General features: G+C 42.3%; 1 protein-coding gene across 3 annotated transcripts in view; it reads right to left on the reverse strand.

The window, feature by feature from the left end:
* MYO7A (myosin VIIA) overlaps positions 1-27006 on the reverse strand; it is a 185078-nt gene that overhangs the window by 128677 nt on the left and 29395 nt on the right. For 2 of the 3 annotated variants that reach the window (XM_089512994.1, XM_089512993.1), the window contains exon 1: positions 9225-9445. In XM_089512994.1, coding sequence (XP_089369120.1) covers positions 9225-9242 — 18 coding nt within the window. In that variant the 5' untranslated portion in view covers positions 9243-9445. Of the gene's footprint in view, positions 1-9224; positions 9446-27006 lie in introns of those variants that run through there. The other variant, XM_089512992.1, reaches the window with a different exon arrangement.

Here is a 27006-nt window from a genome sequence, read left to right on the forward strand (position 1 = left end):
ACTCTTCTAGAACATGGCCACATAGCCTGAAAAACCCAGAAAAAACTATGGATGCAGCCACAAAAGCCTTCAACTTCATAAAGTTCTTTAATTTGTGATTTTTCATTTTCGCAAGGCTCCTGCTTCCCTAAACCCAGCTAATGTGGAAGGACCACTGTATATGGAATTCAGATGTGCTCTGAAGTCTGAGAAATATGTATTTATATATTCATGGGTAGCCATGTTGGCCATGTAGCAAAATACAACAAAATCCACAATCCACAAGCAGCAATACCTTTATTAGACCACAATGTATTTTATGCTTAAGGTCCAAAGCACAAAATACATTATGTAAGCTTTCAAAGCTTCACTGGCTTCTTCTTCAGATAAAGATGTTAAAAAATCATACAGGAGAAAAATGTCAATGATGTTAGAGTCACAGGCCTACATTCTGCCTGTGATGTTGTCAGCAAAGATTACATGGGGGGAAAGATTGTCTGGGGCGGTTAATAATAATAATAATAATAATAATAATAATAAAACAACTTTATTTATATACCACTTTTCCAATGATCAAAGCAGTGTACAACAAGAATATAGTTACATACAGGTTAAAAATATAAAATCTACATATCTCAATATACATAAAACACACGGCATAAATCTATCAGTCAATAATGTGCAAATCTATCAAGAATAGTGACTACAGAGAGTCAGACGGATATGCCAGTCGGAATAAATGTGTCTTCAGAGCCTGTCGTCAGGAAGATTATCCCAGAGAGTAGCTGCTGTCGATGTGTATGACCTCTTGTGAGTTGTTGACAACCTCACTCTTGGACATTCTCATAAAAATATCCCTGATGTTCTGAGAATGCGGGGCAGATTGTGTGGGAGAAGGCGTTCCTTCAAGTAGCTCGGGCCCAAGCCATGTAGGGCTTTATAGGTAATAACCGACACTTAAGTAGAAGTCCTTTGCTTCCCACTTGTTTAGGATTCCCTTGTTGTGGATAAATTTAATTCTTTGAGGTTTTCTACTTGCAACAAAGGTAAAACTTTTGTTTGGACTACAATTTGCAAGTTTTACCTACACAACACCTTAACGTTTTTCCAATTGTAACAGTAGAGGGACTCCTCGAGAAATTCAATGTCCCCTGCCTAAGAAAGGAACAGTAAACTTTGCACTGGACAGGGACAGCTGAATTACAAGAGAAGTTACTTTTCTCTTGTTAATGGAGCTGAAATGTTATTACTTACCTATCTTTTATTGCTCTTTCCTTCCAGTCCTCACCTGGCCAAAAAGGGTAGTGGTCTCTGCCAGCACTAAAATCCTTCAATACCATCTTAACTGATAACAGTTCAGACAGAATGTAGTCCTGTGACTTTAACATCATCACCATTTTACTGTTGGCTGGTTTCATTTATTGGTTTGGATGTAACTGAAAATTTCTGTTTGTGCCTGAAGGATAAGTGATACCCCTTTGCTCTAGAAAGAACTCCTTTTGTTAGAATAAAGCTTTTCTTTAAAGCACTCTGCTCTTGCACACCTTTTCACATGCCTTTAGCTTGTCTAGTTCTTTCTTAAGTTGGCACAGGAAAGTATCTGTGGAATTCCCCAGCAAAGTCCTGATGTGTTGCTGGGATGGGAGAAGATGGGCTCGACAGACTGCCCCAAAAGGGTGGGGCTGGAGGCACCTGTTTTTGCTGCTGAGGGATGCCACAGCAGCCAAACTGTGCAGTCTCCCTCCGCACCAAAAAGAACTCACTAAAAGCGGGGGGGGGGGGGGGGGTCCCATGACAGGTGCCATGAGTGGACCACTGGCACACTGTGGCATGTCGATGACACAAGCGTAGCACTGTGACATGTGGATGCTGCGCTGTGTTTGCATTATGGCAGCCCCCGGGTGGATGGGAGGCCGCCATGATGGCACCACGCAGCACGCTAGGGCTCGGGAGCATGCGGATATTCCTCACTCCCAAGCCCTAATTTTGGCCCCAGGCCACCGTAAACCAGCAGTCTGTACTGGGCTGATAATTCATCAGGTGGTGGCAGCAGTGAGGTTTATTTTAGGTAAAGGGGTGGTCTCGTGGGTTCCATCCAGCTCAGCAGGAGTGGAGGCAGCCCAGAGAACCATTGCATTTTGTCAGAACTATAACACAAGGGCATGTGGGCAATCCAGGAAATAATAAGATCAAAGCTAAATGGGTATACTAATTGCTCTTTCCTTTCCCTAAATCCTCTCCATTTCCTCTTGCACCAAGAGACAAAGGAGGTCTCACTACACCAAAGTATTAAGCCAGTTCTCTCTACCTACTCCCTGCCATGTGTCCAGCCAACATCCCTGTCCGTTCAACCTGGAAGTGTTCTGATCCAATCACTGTTTTTGTCACCCTAAAGTTAAAGCCATCAACCAGTCTGGAATGTCATTGTCAATTACTGGGAAGTCTTTGTTACCTTGCAACATAGCCCATCCTTGGAGACTAGTTTTCAGGTATAAATATTGGTCTCAAGAACCTAACCTTTGTGCACACTGTACGCATACAGTTATCCTAGGCTGTGGTCCATGTATGTCTGAGCCATTTCCACTTTCTGCGGTCTACTCTTCGGACAAGTAAAAATCACCCCCCCCCCCCAACAACCCTCAAACTCTGCTATCCAGGTTCCATATTTCCTTTTTGGTTAGCTCTGAATGCTGTGTCTGTGTGAATTGTTATCCTGTGTGTTGGGAGAAAGACGGGATATAAGAAAATAATAATAATAATAATAATAATAATAATAATAATAATAATAGCACTCTGCATTTCTCTAACTAAAACCCCCATAAGGCACCCAAACCTGGTGTTATCCTCAGTTATTTCTGGTATACACAGGTGCCAATGATCCTAAAGGTTATCCAGCCTCTTCTAAAGCTACTTTCCCCAACATTTAAAATAACAGTGACATACTTGGTCAGTGGACATACCAGTCCCCCACCTTTCTTTGGGTAATATGTCAGCCCTCCATATCCATGGATTCCATGAAATCATTCATGGCCTGAAAAGATCCCTCCCCCCCCCCCGCCGCAAATTCCCAAAAGCAAACTTTGATTTTGTCCTTTATACACGTGACACCATTTTACTACAACACTGTATATAACGGGACTTGAACATCCATGGATTTGGGTATCGGTGTGTGTGTGTCCTGGATCCAAACCCCAGCAGATACCAATGGCCTATTGTAATTAAATGAATAAACTAAGCAGTTCTTTGTAGCCTGAGAAACCATTGCATGGACCTGAGCTTTGCTCCCTGGTAGACAATGCATGGAACTGATCTGTGCTTTACAATCTAAGGAGCTGTTGTACTGGCCTGATTCCTTGTTTGGTATGTTTATGCTTGATGCAAAAATATAATGCAGTCATGTAAGGGGATCTTGTTCTTTGTTTAGGGCCAACCCCACCACCCTTTATTCAATACACACATCTTTCCCCACCATCTTGGCCTCCATTGGCCAATCCCAGCTACCGTGGAGTATTAACTACCTCATAAATTCATTTGATGGTGAAATTTGACTATAGGTGTCATTAAAATGCCAAATGTCTCAACTGCTGCAGTTAATGAACAGGCAATAGTGATTTGCGTTTCAATCTATATGCAAATAGACCATCCATTTGGCACTCAGAGAGCTATTTTATTGCTGTTGGGAGGGGTCTCAGAGTCATATATCAATCGGGGATGAGATAGAAATGGAGGACAGCTTGCCAAAGGCCTGATTTATGAGGGAGAGATCATCACCAGAGTGATTCTGCTTGGATGCCTGACCGTGATTGTTGCCTTGATTCACCACCTTCAAAATGCACTGTGCATCTGGATGTCTCCTGAGATAAGGAAAACCACACCATTTTGTGTGCTCCAATGGACCCCTCTGGGTCAAAATAAAAATTTGGACACCCCCCCCTGCAAATTTGGCCTCCAAATTTTGCCCCTATATCCCCAAGAGAGTAAAAAAAATGATTTTTTTTAAATGTAGGAGCAGGTATAGTTGGGGATGCAGCCCTCCAAGATCGCCAATTGTTAGTCTTCCTCAGAGTGGACCCATTGAATTAATGAGATTTACGTAAATATTGATTCACCACTCAACAATTGCTCTAGTGGAGACTAACCAACAAGATTCTAGCCAGTATTATTTTCAATGTTGTGCATAAAAAAGGGAAAGAAGTAATACATTAAAATATAATCAGCATTTAAAAAAAAAAAACCCACACATTTTCTGGAGCCACACTTTCAGTCCTTGCGGAACAGCGGGGAGGACTGTAAGCGAACCTTCGGGTACATCTACACTGTAGAAATAATGCAGTTTGACACCACTTTATATACTTGTGCAAGCCCAGTTACACAGACATGATCTGAATATAGCAAGTCTCCCAAAAATACAACCACATGCATAAGAAACCTCACGTATAATACATTAGCTTTTCTATCTCTTGCTCTGTGCTTCAGTACTGCACCACATCCTTGTACCCTGGCTAGAAAAACATTTTTTCTCTTTGGGCAAGCAACAGATCCTTGACAAGACAATACCTTTCCCAATAGCATCACCACACCCTACACAATAGGCTTTTGGGTATGCCAAGGACTTGGGGACTGTACTGTTTGCATTAAAGAAAGTGCTACTGCTGAACATAAGGAAAACAAAAAATAATGACCACGGAGGATCTTCACAAGTTCAACCTAGACAATGAAAACATTCAAAACAGTAAAAGAGTTCCCACACCTTGGACCAAACATTGATTAGACTGCAGTCAAGAAATCAGAAGAAGGCTAGGAATGGCAAGGGCAGCCATGAAAGAACTCAAAAAGCTAGAGCAAAAATATACAACTAAGCACATAAGTTAGGATTGTCCAAGCAACTGTATTCCCCATTACTATGTATGGATGTGAGAGTTGGACAGTTAAGAAAATGGACCAAAAGAGAATACATTCATTTGAGATGTGGTACTGGAGAAGAATGCTGAGGATACTGTGGACAGCAAAAGAGAACAAATAAATGAGTCCTAGAACAGATCATGCCTGAATTTTCCCTGGAGGCAAAGATGGCTAAACTGAGGCTGTCATACTTTGGCCACATCATGAGAAGGCATGAATCATTAGAAAAGACAATAATGCTAGGAAAGGTAGAAGGAAGTAGAAAGAAAGGAAGACCACATGTTAGATGGATGGACTCAAGGAAGTCATGGGTATGAATCTGCAAGAACTCAGAAGAATAGTAGAGGATAGGGTTGCTTGGAGAAGTTTCATCCACAGAGTTGCCATGAGTCAAGACTGACTTGAGGGTGTTTAACAACAACAACAACAACAACATGCCAGGGTCCAAACACTACACATTGTTGCCTTATGTCTCTAGGGATGCATCTACACTATAGAAATAATGCGGTTTGATTCAGTGCTGTAGCTCCATCCTGTAGAATCCTGGGATTTGTAGTTTTGTCAGGACGTTAGCCTTCTCTGCCAAAGAGTGCTGGTGCCTCACCAAACTACAAATCCCAGGATTCTGTAGGATGGCACCATGACAGTTAAAGCGGTGTCAAACTGAATTATCATTACAGTGTAGAATAGATGCACCCACAATCTGCCTCTTAAGGGTCGTTTGCTTATTGATTTATCAGCAAAAATGTTGATTGTGAGCTTGGTATGAATAAGTGTGGTTCGGAATAACTTTGTATAGATGTCACTTCTGGTTGCAAATAGGAATTCATATTTGTCTGATCTTGAAAAGAAACTGCCAGTGTGACAGAGAGGTCATGTGTGGGGTACAAAATGAAGCCTAGCAGCTCTTGTTCATTTTCCAAAACAACATTATTTGTATCATTCACTTGTCCTCCTCGTTCTCCTCCCTTCTTTGTTTACTCAGAAAAAGAGTTGCCATGACCAATTTGCAAGACACTAAAGATGATATGCCGGGCTTACAATAGCCTGGGGTGTGTGTGTGTGTGTGTGTGTGCATTCAAGTTGCCTGTCAACGCAAATGAATTTTGTACATGAATTTTGTACAGTTTTCTTATTCAAGGAATCCTTGGAAGGTGGTTGTTGGTTTTTTGCCACTTCCTTCCTCTGACATATAGACTATAGCACCTGGGATGGGTTGGCGGTCTCCCATCCAACTGCTAACCAGGGTTGCCCCTGTTTAGCTTCCAAGATCAGACAAGAATAACCTATTACTCCTCAACAATATCTGCTTTTCTCTGAATTTACAAAGTGTAAAGCAAGAGGAGTTGGGAGGAGACCACAGATCTTTTCACACTGGTTTTTATTTTCCAAACAAAGCTGAGCCCTAGTTCCTTTATGGCATGCTGCAAAAACACCTGATACAACTATGCAACTATAACTACACAACTATAATATTTATCATGTTCATTGTTCAAGGAGCACAGGGGGATGACCCAGCTGACCCATACCAACCCTTTCTTTGGCATAGTCTAAGCCAAAGGACAATACAACGTCATTCTAGAAATAATATATTCTTTATAAATCTAGTCTTTCTCTGTTACTGAATGAGGACGTTGCCCCAGTAACTATAACTATGGGCCCATACAGACAGGCCTAAATAAAGCTGTCTTGGGTCACTTTGGAGGTATGCTGTTTAAAGGACACATGAATCTTAAGAGGCCAAAAGCTGTGCCAAAGCTGCACTCCAGTTCTTAGGGCTGGAGCATGGCTTTGGCATGGCTTCTGGCCTCTTAGGATGCATGCATCATTTAAACAGCATACTTCCAAAGTGACCCGAAGTAGCTTTATTTTGGTCCATCTGTATGGGCTCTCAATCTATAAAAGTACCAGTTAGTTTATGTAATCCCAAGAGGTTACTTTTAGAAAGTAATTTGTTCTCCTTACAGTGTTTGGAAAGTAATAGTAGTAGTGGTGGTGGTAGTCTGAATTCTACTGATTATTCTTAACTAGAGTAAACTCATTGAAGCCATTGTTGAATCAGGAATGTAGATAAATCCCATTGATTCAGTGAGTCTACTTGGGTTGGGAATAACAATGGGATTCAGGTTTCATCATTGTCATCATCATCATCATCATCATCACATCTTTCCCCATTATGGGATTCAAAGCAGCTTACAAAAGCTAAAAGAGATACTGCCCTTGTTAGTGCTTGGATGGGAGACTGCCAGTGAATACCAGGTGCTGTAGGCTATCTTTCATTACATTGTACTAAATGTAAAATGAGAGCCTGTGTGGTGTAGTGGTTTGGATGTCGGACTACAACTCTGCAGGCCCAGGTTCAAATCCCTGCTGAGCTACAGAAAACCATTGAGTGATCCTGGGGGAAAGTCACACTCTCTCAGCCTGAGAGGAAGGCAAAGGCAAACCCCTTCTAAACAAATCTTGCCAAGAAACCCTCATGACAGGGTCACTTTAGAGTCGCCATGAGTTGGGAACAACTTAAAGGCACACAAGAAGAAGAACACAAACGTTTAAAAAACAACTAAATTACAGTGGGACCTTAGTATCCACGGGGGATCCATTTCAGACACATACACACACACACACACACATACACACACACCGCGGATACCAAAATCCGTGGGACCTCAAGTCCCATTGTCCCCAATGGTGTTGTGGCCATGTGCATGTGCTGCCACTAGGAATAACGAGGGTTGTCCATAATGGTGGCAAAGCCAGGTGCACATACCGCCATTGTATACAAGGGGGCTTGCTATTTGTGGATGCTTAAATCCACAGATGCCAAGCATGTGGATACCGAGGTCCCACTGTATCAATTAACAAAGCAATTAAAAGCAAACCATTAAAAGTACAGCAGGTACAAACAACAGAACAGTGGCATCCCTGCCAGGGATGTCACCCTGTATAGGGGGCAGGGCTTCCAGGGGTGGGGCCAAAAGGGTGCACTCCCCACCTTGCTGCTGCCACGCTAGTCTATTTGTGATTAGTCTGGCTTGGCAGCGTTTAGGTGGGGGACACTTGGCCTTTAGCAGCCATGCTGTTCTACTCATGGCCCCCTACCTGTGCTCTGGGGAGTAACACCAGCACGGGTGGCACTTAGTTGTAGCCATATGGCTCAGGTCCAGGCTATCTGGCAGACTGTATCTCTCTATATGAGCCGGGCTGGGCTCTGAGGTCCTCAAGAGAGGCCCTTCTCTCCACCCCCCCCCCCCATATAGGGTTTTGTAGGTAACAACTGGGAGACACAGCATGGCCTAGTGGTTTGATCATTGGACTATGACTCTGGAGACCAAGGCTCCATGGCTATGAGACCCACTAGGTGATTTTGGTCAAGTCACACTCTCTCAGCCTCAGTGGAAGGCAATGGCAAACCTCCTCTAAACAAATCTTGCCAAGAAACCCCATGATAAGTTTGCCTTAGGGCCACTATAGGCTGGAAACTACTTGAAGGCACACAGCAGCAACAACAACAACAACAACAATAAAGTCACAACCAGTACTTTGAATTGTGCCTAGAAATAGACCAGCAGCCAGTGGAGCCGTTGCAACAAGGGAAGTTATGTGCGCCTTTGCTGCAACTCACTGCAGTGTTGGAAAAGGAACATGTTACATTCCTTGCTGCTTTTCTACTGTTTTACATTATGTTTGGGGAAGTGAAACCTATAGGTTTGAGAAAAGAAGGACATTAAACCTGAAAAATTCCATTCAACAAGTTTCTACAAATGAATTTCAATAGTAAAAAAAATTGTAAAGCTGACTTGAGCCCCAAGGGGACTTTTAAAAACATGAGATATAAAATAGTAATTGTACTAATAAATAAATAAAAACCCACAACAACTCGGAACTGTGCCCATCACACAAAAAAGGTAGCCACTCATATTCACAACCCTGCTGTTGAAATGTAATTATCCACCTTTGTTAATCTCAAAAGTAACTAGTTACAGGTAACTATTTTAACTTGTAATTCATTATTTTCAAGGTTGGGTGATCACCACACTGACATTTTTTTATACCACTTTCCCAGATATGTTGTAAATACATATAATAAGCAACCCGTTGCCTTATGGCAAACACACAAGCCTGTTAGTTAATCCTCAGAACATACTCCAGTGATTCCCTTTAAGCCAATCAAGGACTAAGGGTTCAAGATGTAAATTGTTCTCCTGTCCTCCTTCCTTAAACTTTAATAAAAACAACCTGACTGTATCTACCTCCGCAGTTAGGTTTTGGACTTTTTAAAAAACCAGTGGAGCAGCATTTTAAAATGAGCAATGTCAACGAACAATGGATCTGAAACATACCTGCCGTAGAATCACCATGGCTCCTACGTAAACACATCAGCAGTCAGTGCCAGTGGACCTAAATGTGGAAAAGAAGCAACAAATCAGGGCAAATGGGTCAATTTCTCCAAATGTCAAGAATAAGCTGATCAGGCGTTGTGCAAAATGCATGGTCTCGAGCCTGGCACTCAGTCCTTTGCAGTTAGAAATGTTGTGGCTATTGAACCATTCGTTCTAGACGGTGAGAGATAATCCTCTAATGTATCCAGGTTAATACCCACACGGTGACGCTTTAGACACACCAACCCCCTGCAGTGACAAGCACATGTTCCCTCCGGGAATCATCTTGTCCAGACGCAAGGAGTTGCAAAGGAAAAGCCACAAACTTGGCAAAAAGAACACAGCTGGGTAAGAGCAGGGTGTTAGGACTTCATAGGAGCCTAGCAAGAAAGGCACAGGGAATTTGGCATCCTACAACTCTCCATTATGTTCATTCCTTTTTTATGTATTTCTGGTTAACTGATTGTTACATGTTATGTTTGTAATATTTCATATGAAAATAGTGTGTGTGTGTGTGTGTACATACACTAATACACACACACTTATATACATACCATCAGCCCTTCGTATCCATGGATTTTTTTATCCACAGATTCAAGCATCCGTGACTTGAAAATATCCAAAAACAATACAGTCAGCCTTCTGTTTTCTTGGGTGATCCGTTCTGGGACACCACTGTGAAAACAGGGACTCACCTATATTCAAGCCCCATTTGGCTTGAATGGGGCGTGTGCCTGCAAGCGTGTGCAGGGCGCACACTGCGGGGATGCACCCCATTGAAAATAATGAGGGTCGCCCCTCCGTGAATATTCAAGACTGCGAACCGCAAGAAAGGAGGGGTGACTGTATATATTACAAAAATCAAACCTTGATTTTGCCACTTTATATAAGGAAAACCATTTTACTATGCTATTGTATTTAAAGGGACTTGAGCATCCCCAGATTTTGATAGTGTGATGTCCTGCCAGGACTGATTGAATTTCCCCTGCATTTTCTTTCACATTGGTTCAGGCCATAGATTATTTTAATGTAGAAAAGTTCTTTGTATTAGTTGTGGGAGGAGCTGTAGGATCCCCTGCATTATTTCCAGGTTTGGTTTGCCCTTTCCCAACATGCTCTGCTGTAGCTAGAGGTTTTTAGTTGGGGAGCAGTCTTTGCTGTGAGCAGACAGAGAGCTGTCTTTTGGTGGCAAACAGGCACAGACAGCCGGAAAGGGCATTTCTTATACTTTAGCCGAATTAGTTACCATCAGCAAGAAAATAAAGGAGTTCAGGAGCTGAAAGACCCTGCACCAGCTCCATTGAGTGAGGAGAGCAAACCATCAGACCCAGAAAGATGACATCCGGAAGATTGCTGAAATTGTAAAGTACCTTTTGTTTAGAGCTGGGGAGGAGAAAACTCTTTATTTTGTCTTTTAAATTAAATTTCCCCCCTTTTGAACTTTACATTCAGCTTCAGAGCCTTTTTTGGGTAGAAGAGTTTGATCTCACCAGGGTACTGGCGTTGCACACCCAAACCTGCCACCACCTTTAGGTGGGTGTGTCTTCACAGATAGCCATGGGGGTCCTTGAATCAAACCCCAGCAGATGCCAAAGGCCCAGTGTGTGTGTGTGTGTTTTGTTGCTGTATGCCTTCAAGTCATTTCTGATTTATGGAAACCCTGTCATGGGGTTTCTTGGCAATATTTGTTCAGAGGGAGTATGTCACTGAGAGAGTGTGACATGCCTAAGGTCATCCAGTAGGTTTCATGGTTGAGCAAGGACTCGAACTCCGGTCTCAGGAGTCACAATCCAACACTCAAATCACTGTGCCACACTGACTAATCTCATATATATATATATATATATATATATATGGATGATATTATCTATCCCATATATCTACACACACACACACACACACAGAGAGAGAGAGAGAGAGAGAGAGAGAGAGAGACCATTTCTAGCCCTTTCGCTGAGAATTCTGAATACCTCTACCTAAACTGCAAATCCCCAGGATTCCATAGGATGGAACCAAGCAGTTAAAATGCAGATTTAGTAGTATAATCCTATAATCTTAGTATAATCGTGTGAAAGGGCCTCCGACCCCTTTCACAATTGTATTGCTCTGATTCCATGTTAAATGCCATGACTCCATCCTATGGAATTGCAGGGTATGCAGGCCATGTAGCTCTCTGGCTGAGAATCCTAAACATCTCTCCCTAAAGAGCAAATCTGAGGATTCCATAAAATGGAGCCATGGCACTTAAAGTGGCATCAAAGTGCTGGAATTGTTCATGCCCATTTCTACAGTTAGCGAGCCCAGCAGCAGTTCTGGCCTGCTTGTCAATGGTTGTCTGTCCTATCCTAGGAGAATACAAAGAGCCAGCTTGTGGGTTATATGGCAACAGAAGTGAATAGCATTCAAGTTCCATTAAGATTTATTTGTTTAGCTAAACAGGTTCCTTTATTCCTACAGCACAAGCTCCACTGGCAAAAATTGCCTCTTTTACACATCCATGGAAGTTGCAGAAGGCATTCCCTGAAAATGCATTCCACTGCTTAGTAAGGATGCAAATTCTTTGTAGATTTAATTTTCTTAAAGAAGACAGAATAATTTTGCCATTTTTCTCCGTGATGCAAGAAGTTGTTGAAAACTCAGCAGTTTTCGAAGACTATTCACAGTTCAGGACTTATTCTCTGTAAATAAATAAATAAATAAATGACAAGGTTTCCCATGACATTCTTGCAAACAAGCTTGTAAAATGTGGACTAGACAAGGGAACTGTTACATGGATTTGTAACTGGTTGACCAGCCGAACCCAAAGGGTGCTCAACAATGGCTCCTTTTCATCCTGGAGAGAAGTGACCAGTGGGGTCCCACAGGGTTCTGTCCTGGGCCCAGTGTTATTCAACATCTTTATTAATGACTTGGAGGACAAAATTGGGGGCATACTTATCAAATTTGCAGATGACACCAAACTAGGAGGAATAGCTAATACTCCAGAGGACAGGATCAAGATTCAAAATGACCTGAATAGACTAGAAAGCTGGGCCAAAGCTAACAAAATGAAATTCAACACGGAGAAATGTAAGGCATTGCACTTAAGGCGGAAAAATAAAATGCATAAATATAGGATTGGGGACACCTGGCTGAATGAAACTACGTGTGAAAGGGATCTAGGAATCCAAGTAGACCACAAGTTGAACATGAGTCAACAGTGTGATGCGGCAGCTAAAAAGGCCAATGTGATTTTAGGCTGCATCAATAGAAGTATAGTGTCTAGACCAAGAGAAGTAATAGTGCCACTGTATTCTGCTTTGGTCAGGCCCCGCCTAGAATATTGTGTCCAGTTCTGGGCACCACAATTCAGAAAGGACATTGAGAAACTGGAGCATGTCCAAAGGAGGGCGACTAAAATGGTGAAAGGTCTGGAAACCTTGCCCTATGAGGAACGACTTAGGGAGCTGGGGATGTTTAGCCTGGAGAAAAGAAGGTTAAGAGGTGATATGATAGCCCTGTTTAAATATTTGAAAGGATGTCATGTTGAGGAGGGAGCAAGCTTATTTTCTGTTGCTCCAGAGAACAGAACCCGGAACAATGGATGCAAGCTCCAGGAAAAGAGATTCCACCTCAACATTAGGAGGAACTTCCTGACAGTAAGGGCTGTTCGACAGTGGAATGCACTCCCTCAGAGGGTGATAGAGTCTCCTTCCTTGGAGGTCTTTAAACAGAGGCTGGATGGCCATCTGTCGGGGATGCTTTGATTTGGATTTCCTGCATGGCAGGGGGTTGGACTGGATGGCCCTTGTGGTCTCTTCCAACTCTACGATTCTATGATTCTATGAAATAAATAAATAAATAAATGTGGAGGTTTTCGCCACAGTAAATGGCATTTTCTGCACTGCCAACAGCTGACAAATGACAAATAACTCTCAATTCCTCAGTCTAAAGAGAAAGGGATGGGAAATGATGCCTGTTTCACTTGAAATCTTCTAGAAAATGTAAACATTTGTGCAAGAGTTATGCCGCTGTAACCTCTTTTGCACAATCCAGAGCAGGATACCTGGTAAAAGTCACCAACAGGATTCCAGTCTTTGTCTTTGGAACACCCCATAAAAGTCAGCAATGCCGCAGGGCAATTTCGCAATAAAAACCTTATCTGGAAACAACTTTACTTGACAGAGCAAAGAAGCTCTGACAAAGTGCACTGGAAAATAGACAGCTGGCAATATTTAAATTGTTTCGGGAAGGATGCTGATAAGTTGGAGCATGACCAAAATGGTGAAGGATGTGGAAACCATGAAGCCCTATGAAGAGTTAAAACAGTGTCAAACTGTATTATTTCTGCTGTGCAGATTAGACCAGAATGAGATAGTCAACACTTTTGTTACACCTAGGAATAACCAGGCAAGAAACAGCAAAAAGTAATTCACGATAAAATTTTGTGAATGAGTTACTGTTGTTTCTTGCCTAATTATTCACGGGATAATGGCACTTTAATCATGTTTCGATTCATGCAATTGCTCGCAATTGTGGGTTAATCACAGGTTATTTGTGGGATAATAGCACTTTGCATGCAATGTCGTGTGAAAACCATTGGCACAATTGTGGCTTAATCACGGGTTAATCACTGTTTATACTTCCAATTTCCCCCCATGTGATAAACTCCATTGTCTATATAATTCCTTACACTTGAGTAAGGAAGCTTAGGAACATAATTTTTAAATCTGCCTGAAAACGAACATTCTTTGAAATCTGGTAAGGGTGCATTGCACATTCATGGATGCACGTAAAATGTACAGTCTCAGGGCCATTTCACACTATACAGTTATAGCGCTATGATTCTACTTTTAACTGTCATGGTTCCATCCTATAGAATCCTGGGATTTGCAGTTTAGGAAGGGACAGAATTCTCTACCAGAGAGCTCTATATTGTCTGCAAACTACAAACCCCAGGTAGCCAAAGTGGAATCATAGTGCTCTATTTGTATAATGCAAAAAGCCCCTATGAAAAGCTTCAGCTGCCCATTTCTGGAGGGAATGCTTATTACATTAGAGGTAGAGGGACAAGTCAAGACATTTTTTTGCTGGTCAGTTGGCAATCCTTATTAGAAGCTAACCTTTGATGTGGGCAGGGGAGATGCATTTGGAAACCAGCTTAAAAAAAACCACGGGCATAGTCTCTGGAATGCCAAAGTTATGCCACCTCTGTGTTACTACCAAGACTTGGCATTTTTTTCCCTTGGTAATCTTTCTCAGTTTGGCTTTCCGCATTTTCTGTCTGCTGACTTAAAATCTCATGACCCGCCAGGCTGCCAACTAATCTAACAGACACACCAGCCTGTATTGGGTTTTAATTCATCCATTTAATAATGATTGATTAAAACAAGTTCAAAGCATGCTTTCTCCATTCAGGTTCAGTGGTCAGGCTCAGTTCTTTATCTCCTCTCTAAGGAGCCTTTGAAAAACCAACAGATCCATCAAAAGACCACACCAATTGTCATCTAAAGGGCTCTTCCAGAGGGACCATTAATTCAAGAAAATGCCAGGCTATTGTTTCTGGGTGGTGTGCCTTGTAAGGATTGCTCCGGCTCCCACATCTCACTTTCTCTTTTGGTGACTCCATGAATTTCATAGGGATTTCTAAAGAAAGGAATACTCTCTGGTAGATTTGCCAGTTCCTTCCTCTGAAATATAGCCTGCAGCACTTGGTATTCATTACTGTCCTCCCATCCAAGTACTGACCAGGAGGCTTATCACACGAGGCGTTTTGCAGCTCAAATCCGGAGTTGCTGTGTGTCCAGCCATGCATATTCACGTTATAACGTAATGTATTATCAGATGTGATTGCTTTCTATGGGGGCCATTGCGAGGCGGATCCACAGTAAATTCGGAGTGACTCCTCATTTTTGTGAATTCGGCAACAAGTGAATTCACAGAAATTGTTTCCAAGCTCACTTCTATTTCACTTCGAATTGGTCTGGTGAGGAAGATCACCCCGATCTCGCCCCCAGTGAACCCCTGTCCCATCATCCCCTGCCTGCTCCTTTACCCTGATCTAGTCTCTGGAACCCTGCTACCTGTCCCATCATCCCCTGCCTGCTCCTTCACCCCAATCTCACCCCAGTGAACCCCTGCTATCTGTCCCATCATCCCCTGCCTGCTCCTTCACCCCGATCTCACCCCCAGTGACCCCTTGCCACCTCTCCCATCATCCCCTGCCTGCTCCTTCACCCCGATCTCACCCCCAGTGACCCCTGCCACCTGTCCCATCATCCCCTGCCTGCTCCTTCACCCCGATCTCACCCCAGTGAACCCCTGCCACCTGTTCCATCATACCCTGCCTGCTCTTTCACCCCGATCTCACCCCCAGTGACCCCCTGCCACCTGTCCCATCATCCCCTGCCTGCTCCTTCACCCCGATCTCACCCCCAGTGAACCCCTGCCACCTGTCCCATCATCCCCTGCCTGCTCTTTCACCCCGATCTCACCCCCAGTGAACCCCTGCCACCTGTCCCATCATCCCCTGCCTGCTCCTTCACCCCGATCTCACCCCCAGTGACCCCCTGCCACCTGTTCCATCATACCCTGCCTGCTCCTTCACCCCAATCTAGCCTCCTCTGGCACCCTGCCACCTGTCCCATCATCCCCTGCCTCCTCCTTCACCTCGATCTCACCCCCAGTGACTCCCAGCCACCTGTCCCATCATCCCCTGCCTCCTCCTTCTCCCCTATCTTGCCCCCTGTGCCACCTGTCCCAAAGGTAATTTGCCCTTTGACAGACGGGACTGCCTACTACTTTCTTACTCACACACACTCTGAAACCTTAGCATTGGCTTTTACACTCTGCCAAGACATTGGAATTTTTTTTTTTGGGGGGGGGGGGGGACTACAGCTTCCAGAACCCCCAGCCAGTCTGGTTTGGTGGTTCTGAGGTTTGTAGTAAAACCAAAGACAAACCCTGAGTTCTATTTTACACAGATAATTAGGTACGGTGAATCAAGAGATTCTACAAGATGAATAACACTCTTCTAAACTACATTGGTAACTTAAATATTTTTTCCTGGCACTTTGTCCTACATGCATATGTAGGAAGCCCTTTCATTTTCAAGTCTTTCTTTCTGATCCTCGAACCAATAACGTCCCTCACAAGCTCTGACAGGAAAACATAATTGTAACTGTGAAATGGAATACATGGCCTTGTCTCAGATACTCCATTCCATCCTTTGGTTTTTCTTATTATTCACAACCAATATTCATAGCCTGATCTCATCAGGCAAGTTTTAGATCCCATCCCAGGTTTATATCCTAACTATAGCCTGCATTGAACTTGCATAATGTAAATCTACACCCCAAAGTTAAATGATGGCTATGCTACAGCAGCCTTTCACTGAATACCAACATTGTGCAACTAACTGTATATCTGCCAGTGTGCTTTCTTATTGTCTCTTTGGGCAAGGGGGGATAAACAGAGGTTGTTTCTGTAATCCTGGTGAATTTAAGAGTATATTAATGGCACTGATAAAGAGATAGGAACCATCTGGACATGTGCAACTACAGGGCTTGAATCTTGCTGATTAGTTTCAACTAGTGTAGAACCATTCAACCAATTGCTGAACAGCGAGGCCACATGTAGCCAAATCTAATGGATTCAATGGCCCTATTCCAGTTGGGAGTAACAGTGGGATTATGTAATCTGCAAATGTAGTTGCTGTTTCTGCAGTCCCGGCAAATCAAGTCTTACATTGAAGGCACTGAAGAGTAGTTATGCACCATCCAAGAATGTGCAGCTGCATGAGCAATGGTTACACTTGGGGAACTCGCTTATGCAGCTGTGAACTGAATGCTAAGACTATGCAATAGTCCCAGAAATTCAGCCACATGCTAAAGGGAATTTACTGTGTGTAAAACTTCTACAAGTTGCCAGTCCATTTTTATATTAAAAAATATGCACCTTGTCATTCCTCAAAACCTATTAACACCTCCCATTTGCAGGTGGATCATGTCATCTTGGCTATGTAAGAATTTCACTAAAATAGTATATAAGAAATAATAATACTAATAATACTAGTAATCCTTACTGAGAGAGAAATTCTTGAGACAGACAGAGTGGCATAATGGTTTGAATGTTGGACTATGACTCTGAAGACCAGGGTTTGATCCCTAGCTTGGCCATGGAACCCACTGGGTGACCTTGGGAAAATCACACTCTCTCAGCCTCAGGGGAAGGCAAATAACCCCTATGAACAAATCCTGCCAAGATAACGTTATGGTAGGATCATCTTAAGGTTGCCATAAGTCAGAAACTACTTGAAGGCACACAACAACAATAACATTCTTGTTGGCTGGAATCTTGTTAGTATCTTATATAGCAACAGCAATAGCAAGTACATTTCTATGGTGCGCTTAAGTGGTTTACAATGTGTAAGATAATTGCCCCCAACAATCTGGGTACTCATTTTGGCAACCTCCTTGGAAGGATGCAAGCCTGTCGAGCTTGAGTCCCCTTGGCTGGGATTGAACTCACAACCTTATGTTTTTTTAGTGAGTGGCTGCAGTACAGGCATTTAACCACTGCGCCACCAGGGCTCATACAGGATAATAGAATCACAGAATTGAAAGAGATTACAAGGGCCATCCAGTCCAATCCCATTCTGCCATGTAGGGATACACAATCCAAGAACTCCCAATAGATGGCCATCCAGCCTCTGCTTAAAAACTTCCAAAGAGGGATACTCCACCATTCTTCTATGCAGACTCTTCCTCGGTTGAACAACTCTTACTCTTGGAAAGGTCTTCCTAATGTTTAGGTGGAATATCTTTTCCTGTAGTTTGAATCCACTGCTTCATGTCCTAATCTCTGGAGCAGCAGAAAAGAAGCTTCTTTTCCTTCTTCAATGTGACATCCTTTCAAACATAGCTGTTATGACACCTCTTCACTTTCTCTTCTCCAGGCTAAGCATACCCTATGTACGTTCCCCTATGAAAGCGATTGGATATTTTTGTCCAAGCTGGAAGATCTGTATTAAGGTTGCGTAGGTGAATTGTGCATGGGGTGCCTTTGGGTATACACATGAGCATTCAATTGTGCATTTGGTTCTGCATTTTATTATTATTATTAAACTTTATTTCTAAAGCGCTGTAATTATACACAGCGCTGTACAAAGTCGGTAAAATTAAAGAGAATATAAAAGCCTGCCCAAGGCGTACATTCTAAAATAATAACAATTAAAAGAGGAATAGATAAAATTACCATATAGAAAAGAAAAAACAAATTAAAAACATCAAATATCAAACAATGCTATCCGTTGTATAGCATAGATGTAAAAAACCAAACTTTGTTGAACTGCTCTTCCATTTTGTGGTGTAGGAATCTGACCCTGTTCCACTTTGGACGCTTTTAAAAAGGCTCTGAAGACACACTTATTCCGACTGGCATATCTGTCTGACTCTTTGTAATAATTATTTCTAATAGATTTGCATGTCATTGACCGAAAGATTCCTGGCTGTATGCTTTTTATGTGTTTTTTACGTGCTTTATGTATTTTTATGTAAGTTGAGATTCGCGGTTTTTATCTTAACTCATAAGTATTAACATTTTTGCTGTACACCGCTTTGATCACCGGAAAAGCGGTATAGAAAAAAAGTCTTATTATTATTATTATTACTATTCACTCCATGTTATTTCTGCCTCTAGTGCCAAATTTTTTGTTAAAGGACTGCCCAGGAATATATCTGTTTTATTAATTGAGATATATCTGTACCCAACAGCCATTATTATCAAGCAATAACTTTAGCAAGAAGAATGATACATTAACAAAAGCCTTGTTCACACAGCATAGTTATAAATAACATTTTGACCCCCCCTTTAATTGCCATGGCTCCATCCTATGGAATCCTGGGATTTGTAGTTTGGTGAGGGGTACTTAGAAAGATCATTAATGCTGTAGTTCAGGACAAGGCACTGGAGCTCTCTAGCAGAGAGTATTCAAAATACCAACCCAGATCACAGAAATTCATAGGATGGAGCCATGGCAATTGAGGTAGTACCAAAGAGCTACAATTGTGTTGGGTGAAAAAGAGAAAAATGTGCAAATTTTCATGATCTAAAAAATGAGATGGTTAAAAAAACAACAACAAAAAAAAAAAGGTGGGGACAGGGATATTTTTTTAAAAAAAAGATGGCTAGATTGTGGGTTTTTTTAAGTCATTGAAGTCTGGCAATTAAAATAAATCCCAAAATAGGATTAGGGAACTTGATGAGTCAGAGAGCTTATGTGCTTCTCACATGACTTTGAGGAAAGCCCACAGGGAAGGACAATATGGTTAGTATTTTGTACACTACCAATATGACGGGCATTTTACAGAGTTAATAATTCAGGATTATGCCTCAAGGAATTTGCAATCCCAGTTTGGTTACAAGGAATGTTTGTGGTGGAAGGAAGTGGAAGAAACAGGGGAAGGTAACCTGGGAAGAGATGTGCATTCAGTATTTACTCTGGAGACCAGGGTTCGATTCCCAGTTTTGTGACAAAACCCCCTGGGAGACCTTGGGCTCTCAGCCTCAGGGGAAGGCAATGGGAACCTTTCTCTGAACAAATCTTGCCATGAAAACCCCATGATAGTTACACGTTAAAGTCACCCATAAGTCGGAAACAACTTCAAGGTACACAACGACAACAAGTTCGTGTAACTGCAAGTCTAGAAGTATCACTGTTGCTGCTGTTTCAGCTGTCTTTTAATGCGAGTGGAGAGATGTAGCACCTATGGTACTATGCACTAAAAAAACAGTAGCATCAAAATCCCTTGCTGGGAGAAAACCGAGGCATGGACCCATTGAACGGGAAGCTAAAGGAGACAAGGCAACAAGTGAAGAAAGGAAGAGGATAGTTTTTTGTGGGTTTTTTGGGCTATCTGGCCATGTTCTAGCAGAGTTTCTTTCTGACGTTTCGCCAGCATCTGAATTCCTGGGATGGGAGATCTGTGAACCAGTGGTATTTTGTCTTCCCCATCATAAAAGAAAGGGTAGCTTTTCCATTGGGGGGGCATATTTAGCTTCTTTTCCACCTGACTCATTTAATCTTGGGACTGGTACACACCGCCATAAAGTGGCATGCTCCCAGCGATACTAGGGTTAGGGAGTGCGCACCAGCCACATGCTCCCTAACCCTAGTACGGACTGGTGGTGTGGTAATGGTGGCATCCCATGTACATTGGCACCGCCACTGCAACGTAAGCACCGCTGGCCAGAGCTCACGTCGCAGGTGCTCCCTTGGTGCACTCGCGACATCACTCTGGTGCCGTAAAAAGAACCCGGAGGGAAGCAATGCGGTTTGGTGGATGCAGGTTCCCTCCAGAGGGAAATAGGCTGCCGGCAGGCCGCCCTTTTGGGGCGGTCTGTACCGCGCCAAGCAATCCTATACAATGAAAGCATAGCGGCAAATGAAAGCTTGGCAGTGTTTTTAGAACAATAAAGTCTGGTACTTGAAAATGATAACAAGCGTTTGAAACAGTGGACTTGAAACACAAGGACAGTGATGGTAAAGATGAAGCAAGAGAACTTGAGTGACTTCAACGTTGGCATTCTACCTCACCATTTAGAGGTTTTTTTTAGCTTCTTTTGCTAGCAGGCAAAAATGTTTATTTTCAAGCAGGCTTTTAATACGTAATTGCACCCAGGAATGCTGCCTACTGGAGTGTTTGCTCTGATATATTTTCACTGGTTTTACACTTTTAACTTAGCATTTTTAAGGGATTTTGCATTTATTACTTTTTATATTAATGTGGTATTTTAATTGTGTTTTAAAACTGAATTGTTTTACTGTTGGTGGTGTTTTAAAGCATCTTTTGGGGGCCGCCTTGGGTCCAATTTAGGAGAAAGGTGACATATCAGTCAATCAATCAATCAATCAATCAATCAATCAATCAATCAGTTTATAATTTTATGTGCATATTTATTACTGAAAACATTTTTTTCTTACAGGGTTGAAAGCTGTTAAAAATGATTCAATCTGGGTTTCAAGTGTGCTAGGCTGGCCACTGGTATATATGCAGTGGCCTCCTGTGGCCAGTATCCGACAATACCTGTCCTGCCATCCTCTGTCACTCTTTATCATTAAGATTATTTTTAAACGATGTTTCGGCGTTGCTTCACAATGATTGCAATCCCTTCTGATTTTTTGTCATCTGCAATGATCCTGCAGATATAATCAATGTTTAATGGGGGTTACGGGCTATCAGGAAATGCACATAAATGTTTTAGCCCTCTCCAAGGAAGCACAATGGATGCTCTCCTAACTTCTGTCCCTCTGAACAATATATGCAGGACAAAGGGACAATATGGATAGCCTGGCCTTCTCTGTTTTCTCTTGGCTTTTTGTCTACCTCTTTGTAAAGTTGCTGAGGAATTCAATACAGATTGCTTGCAAAGAGATAGGGCAGGGCCTTGAAAGCCAGGTGCTTTCTTTTTGTCCCCAGGCCTCTGATGGCTACTGTGTCTACACCGTCCTGGGAAACAAAGGGGAGATCATTTTGCAACAGACAGGTTTAATTTCAGTATAAGGAAGTCCTTGCAGATGCAATACTGCATGTGAAGTCCACTTCCCTAGTTACTGAGACCTGGGGCTATATCTAGTAGGGACGTGAGTCTTTATTAATTTCATTTTTGCATGCAAGAATGGATTTTTCTGCTCACTGTGAAAAAGCTGATGAAAACTCTTCAGTTTCTGAGCATACTAGCAAACTTAGGGGCTCTCCAGACTGCCCCTGAAGGGGCAGCCTACAGCCGCCTCCATCTTCGCCAGATTGGGGTTGCAGCAACCACACACTGTGGCTTGGATCTGGCCTTTGTGCAGTGTAAAAAGGAACTGCAAAAAATCGGCTCCTTTTTGCATCCTGGAAAGGGTGCTGTAGTCACTGGAGCCCTGGCTTTATGGCACTCCTTTGGTGCTGCGTCATCTAAATGCAGTGCCAGAAGAGTGTCATGATATCGCATGCTCTGTGGTGCGGCATGGGGGTGGGTAGCTGGTGAGGCAGGCTTATTTGCTATCTTGTTTTCTCTCTGTTTTGCTGTTTTGCTGTTCATAACCGCTCTAAAGAGATTCTGGAGGCAACTGCCATTTACCCTGTCCCTGCCTGTTCTATGGTTGCAGCAAGAGCTCTTACAGTAGAATCCCATTCTTTTTTTAACTGGGGCTTTTATTGTATTATTTCCTACAGATACTGGACACCACGAGGCTGTGTTTATCCAACCTTTCATCACCATCCTTCCAGTGCCAATATTGCTAAAAACAAACAAATATCCAAAGAGGAAAAGGGACTGGGTGGGCATAAAAAGACTTTGTAAAAGGGAACGTCTTGTTAAGGAAAAATGCAACATGGGATATACAGTGAAAGAAATAAAACATGTATGTGAGAGTCAGGATGACTCAGCAAAAGCAATTAGAAGCCACACAGGTGTAAATGGTAATGTAATTAGCAAGTCCTAAATGCCAAGGACAGAAATGCAAAGTGGATAATTGAACACACCTGAGAATTGTTAAGTGGACAAGGTGAGATGATGAAATCATTAATTGTGGGTTGAAACAAGAGAACCAATGAAAATGGATGTACACGCCCACTGGGTGGAAACTGACAAGAGTGGGTGGTGTTTTCCAATGACTATAATAATTGCTATGAATCCCAATGTATTGTGTGGGTAGTAGTGGAGGAATATTGGAGTTGTATATAGTAGAATAAAGTAGATCTTTTATATAAGACTACTGAGTTGTCTGGTGTCTTGGGTGAAGATACAAGAGCCAGCTGAATCCTGAAGAAGTGGGAAGACTTCTGTGGAAACAAGAGTGAGAAGGCTTGGAGAGTTTGTCAGGGTCTTCAGCCTATTCCCTGTAACTCTGCTGCTTTAGAGCAAAGCTTTAACCACTGGCCAAAACTGGTCAGCGCCGGTGCGCAACAAGGTGGTGAGTTCGAGCCAGAGGTGAAGAGCTACAACTCCCATCATCCCTGACACGTCTTTCTCAAAAGAAGTATGCTCATATTCCTGAAAGTCCCCAAGAAGTGTGTTTATCCTCTTAAGCAAGATATAGCATGGCCTTGCTTCTGTGAAAAGATGTATATATGTGTGTTTGGGTATATATATATATATATATATTAAAAGACTGAAAGTGGATTTATAGACATTTCTAGTTTTAAAATAAAGGCACCCCAGACATTTTTATCCAAGGGGGAAGCCATTGGACCCGAGATGCACTGAGTTTGTCCCATGCCGTGTTGCTATAGGAGAACAGGGGGACAGACTGTACATACTCAACTACATATAAGTCAACCTCATGTTTAAGTCGAAGGCAGGTTTTCAGGCCAAAATTATGGATTTTGATATGACCCATGGATAAGTGAAGGATAAAATTTAAGGGCGTGTAAAAAAAAAGATGTAAAGGACAAAGCAAAGGAAAACTAAGGCAAAGAATTTACAGAACATAAATACCAGCATGTGTAATTGTTTGTGTTCAGTCTAAAGATTGGATGGATGAGGAAGGAACAACAGTAATTTTTGGTTGTGCAATGTGTGGAGAAGGCGACCAAGTATAGGTGGGGGCTAAAAAATGCACCTATGTCAAAAAGGATGAAAACACAAAGGAAAGGAGATGGCGACTACATTAGCAGTGATTATAGTGTTCAATGAGCCAGTGTGGTATAGTGGACTATGACTCTGGAGACTAGGGTTCGAATCCCAGCTTGGCCGTATAACCCCACTGGGTGTCATTGGGCAAGTCACACTCTCTCAGCCTCAGAGGATGGCAATAGAAAACCCCCTCTGAAGAAACTTGCCAAGAAACCCCCAAGATAGGTTCACTTTAGGGTTGCCATAAGTCGGAAATTACTTGAAGGCATACAACAACAACAACAACAACAGTGTTCAACTTTGTCTGATTTTAACCAAGAAATACTGACAAACATACACAAATGTCTTATTCAGGTCCTTCAATGAGCGATTCCTCTTGGTACGCCTTTGATGGAAATGCCAAAGGCTGCCTCTGCTTCCATTTTCCTGCCTATGCATTCAAAAAGCTCAAAAATGGTGTTACAACAAAGAGAATAGAGGGGATGGTGCTTCTTTTAGGTGAACCCGGAATGGACTATGCTCTCACCTTTTACCATTCTACTCAAAATAATTGAATGGATCTCTCATATATATATATATATATATATATAAGTTAAGGTACAGTACTTACATTGACCCATGTCGACCAGTTTTTTGGGATCAATTTTTGGACTAAACTTTCTAGACTTACAGATGAGTATACACAGTATTAAGGTGTCGCCTTTCATGAACTCAGATGAATGAAATGTTATCTTCATCAAGAACACATGGGGATAAGAGTGCAATGGGTGAGAGGGAATAAATGGTGGGGTTAAAATGGCAAAGACATGAAAAAAGTACAAGTTGCATCAGGTCATGCTTATGACCAAGATCCGGATGAGAGTTGGTGCAGCATTTGTTGTTGTGTGCCTTCAAATCATTTTTAACTTATAGTGACCCTAAGGTGAACCTGTCAAGGGATTTCCTTGATAAGTATCATTCAGAGTAGGTTTGCTATTGCCTTCCCCAAAGGCTGAGAGAGTGTGGCTTGCCCAAGGTCATTCAGTGGGCTTCCATGAGCAGGAATTTGAACCCAGGTCTCCCGGAGTTCTTAGTCCAGCACCCAAACTACAACACTATACTGGCTCAATGCATCATGCATTGAGATTGTAAGTGAACTGGGGAATTTGGAGGCCAGATCTGTGCCTATGTCTCTTTCTGGGAAAATCACACTCTATTGCATTCTGGGGAATGTTTGCTGAAGAAGGTTTTGCAGCCTCCTTACACAAACCAATAAAAAGCCCAACTGCTTTTGTAGCTGGCTGGCTGGACAAACATGGGCCACCCACAGAACCCTGGCTGTCATGTATGCAAAAGGTATGGAGAAACAGCACAAGGCTTCCTGCTCAGGAGTTATCTTTAAGGCTGAGAATACTTCCTCTCTAACTCAATTGGGTCATATTCTGAGATTGTTTGCAGTGTGCTATATCTATTTGCAGAACACAGTATAAGTCAACAATGGCATAGGTGAAAGGTGCCAAATGCTTGACAGACACCTGGGATTTGAAATTGAGGAATTCTTAGCTGGATTCATCAACAACTTCTCCCCATTTCATCTAGAGACAGGGAAGAAATCAATTTTTCTTTAATTTACATACAAGTATGTCATATTTTGAATGGGGCACAGGGGGCTGTTCTCTAGCCCATTGGTCCTTGTAAAAACTACCCCAGTAGGTAGGTGCCAAGCAGTGGCATCACTAGGGTTGGTCGCACCCAATGCAGTAACTCATGGTGTCACACCCCAATGACTTTCTCCCATACCACACCATTTCTTGTTGTTAACTTCCCTCAACTCTATCTTGACTCATGGTGCCAAAGCAGACAGCCCAAAAAGAACAGTCTCCCAAAGCAGGCGTAAGCTGAGAAAGAGAGAGAGAGAGGCAGTGGTGAACTTTGCTAAGTTGTTTATCAAATGGGATAGATCCTGTGCAGAAACTGAATTTAAACTGCAAAAAGCCCGCAAAAGTGGGTAGATTTTCAGACGACGTCAGGGGTTAATCTGAATAGAAAGTGGACAAAACCTGCAAAAGCAGGTTGATTTTCACATGACGTAAGGGTTAATGAGCATTAATGCGACAGTAACCTGAATCAAAAGTAGACAAAACCCTCTCCTTTTTACTTTCAGAAAACCCCAAAAGTAAAAAGTAGTGAGCTTTGTCGAGTTTCCGTTCAGGTTAATGTTGTGTTGTTGCTTATTAACTTCGACGTGTCTGAAAATCAACCAACTTTTGCCGGGATTTTCTGGATTTTTAAATCCCGTTTCTGCATGGAATCCATCCCGTGTAATAAACTTGGCTTAAAATCCTTACAGAGTGTAATGTGGACTTGCTCTCTGACTTTCCTACCTCCCAAGGCTGTAAAGAGACAAAGAGGGAGGAGGAAGTCAATGCAGGGTCAGAGTGAAATATGGCAGCCTCTCTCCATCGCCATGTCATGTTGCATAGCATGCAAAGAAAGGCAAACATTTTGGTCACCAAGACAGAAAATCACTCATGCACCTCTTTCCTCTCTTCCCTGCAATGGCACATCTAAAATAAGAAACAACTGGAATGATTGAAAAAAATGAAATAGAAGGGAGAAGGAATCTAGCATCTCCTTTAAGACTGACTGATTTATTTTGGCACGAGTTTTCATGGATTCCAAGCCACAATTATGGCAGTGCATCTGAGGAAGTAGATTGATTTCTTTTTGTACTGATCCAAAAAAGGAAAAGGAATAGAGAAAGAATCTAGAATTCCCTTTAAGACTAACTGGTTTATTTTAGCATGAGCTTTCACAGCTTCCAAGCCACAATTATAGTACATCTGAGGAAGTGATGCAAAAAAACTGGTGTCAAACATGTCTGATTGAAGTCCTTCAAAGCCCAGTTCCTCTCTGCACAACTTTGATGTCCATGAAAGCTCATGCTAAAATAAATCAGATAATCTTTAAAGTGCTGCTAAATATTCTCTCTCCTTGTACTTACTTTTTTCTGCTGAAACAGACTAACACAGCCATCTCTCTGAAAACCAGAACAATGTTTGAAGACAAAGGAGTAAAATCTGGAGGATATGGCTTAGTTACTTATTCTAGTATAATTGGTGGATAACGTACCCTTCAACTGTTCTAATTTGGCAAGGACAAT

The sequence above is a fragment of the Sceloporus occidentalis genome, unplaced genomic scaffold (assembly GCF_023333645.1).
Source record: "Sceloporus occidentalis isolate IW3139 unplaced genomic scaffold, rSceOcc1.0.p SCAF_2, whole genome shotgun sequence".
NCBI classification, from domain to species: Eukaryota; Metazoa; Chordata; class Lepidosauria; order Squamata; family Phrynosomatidae; genus Sceloporus; species Sceloporus occidentalis.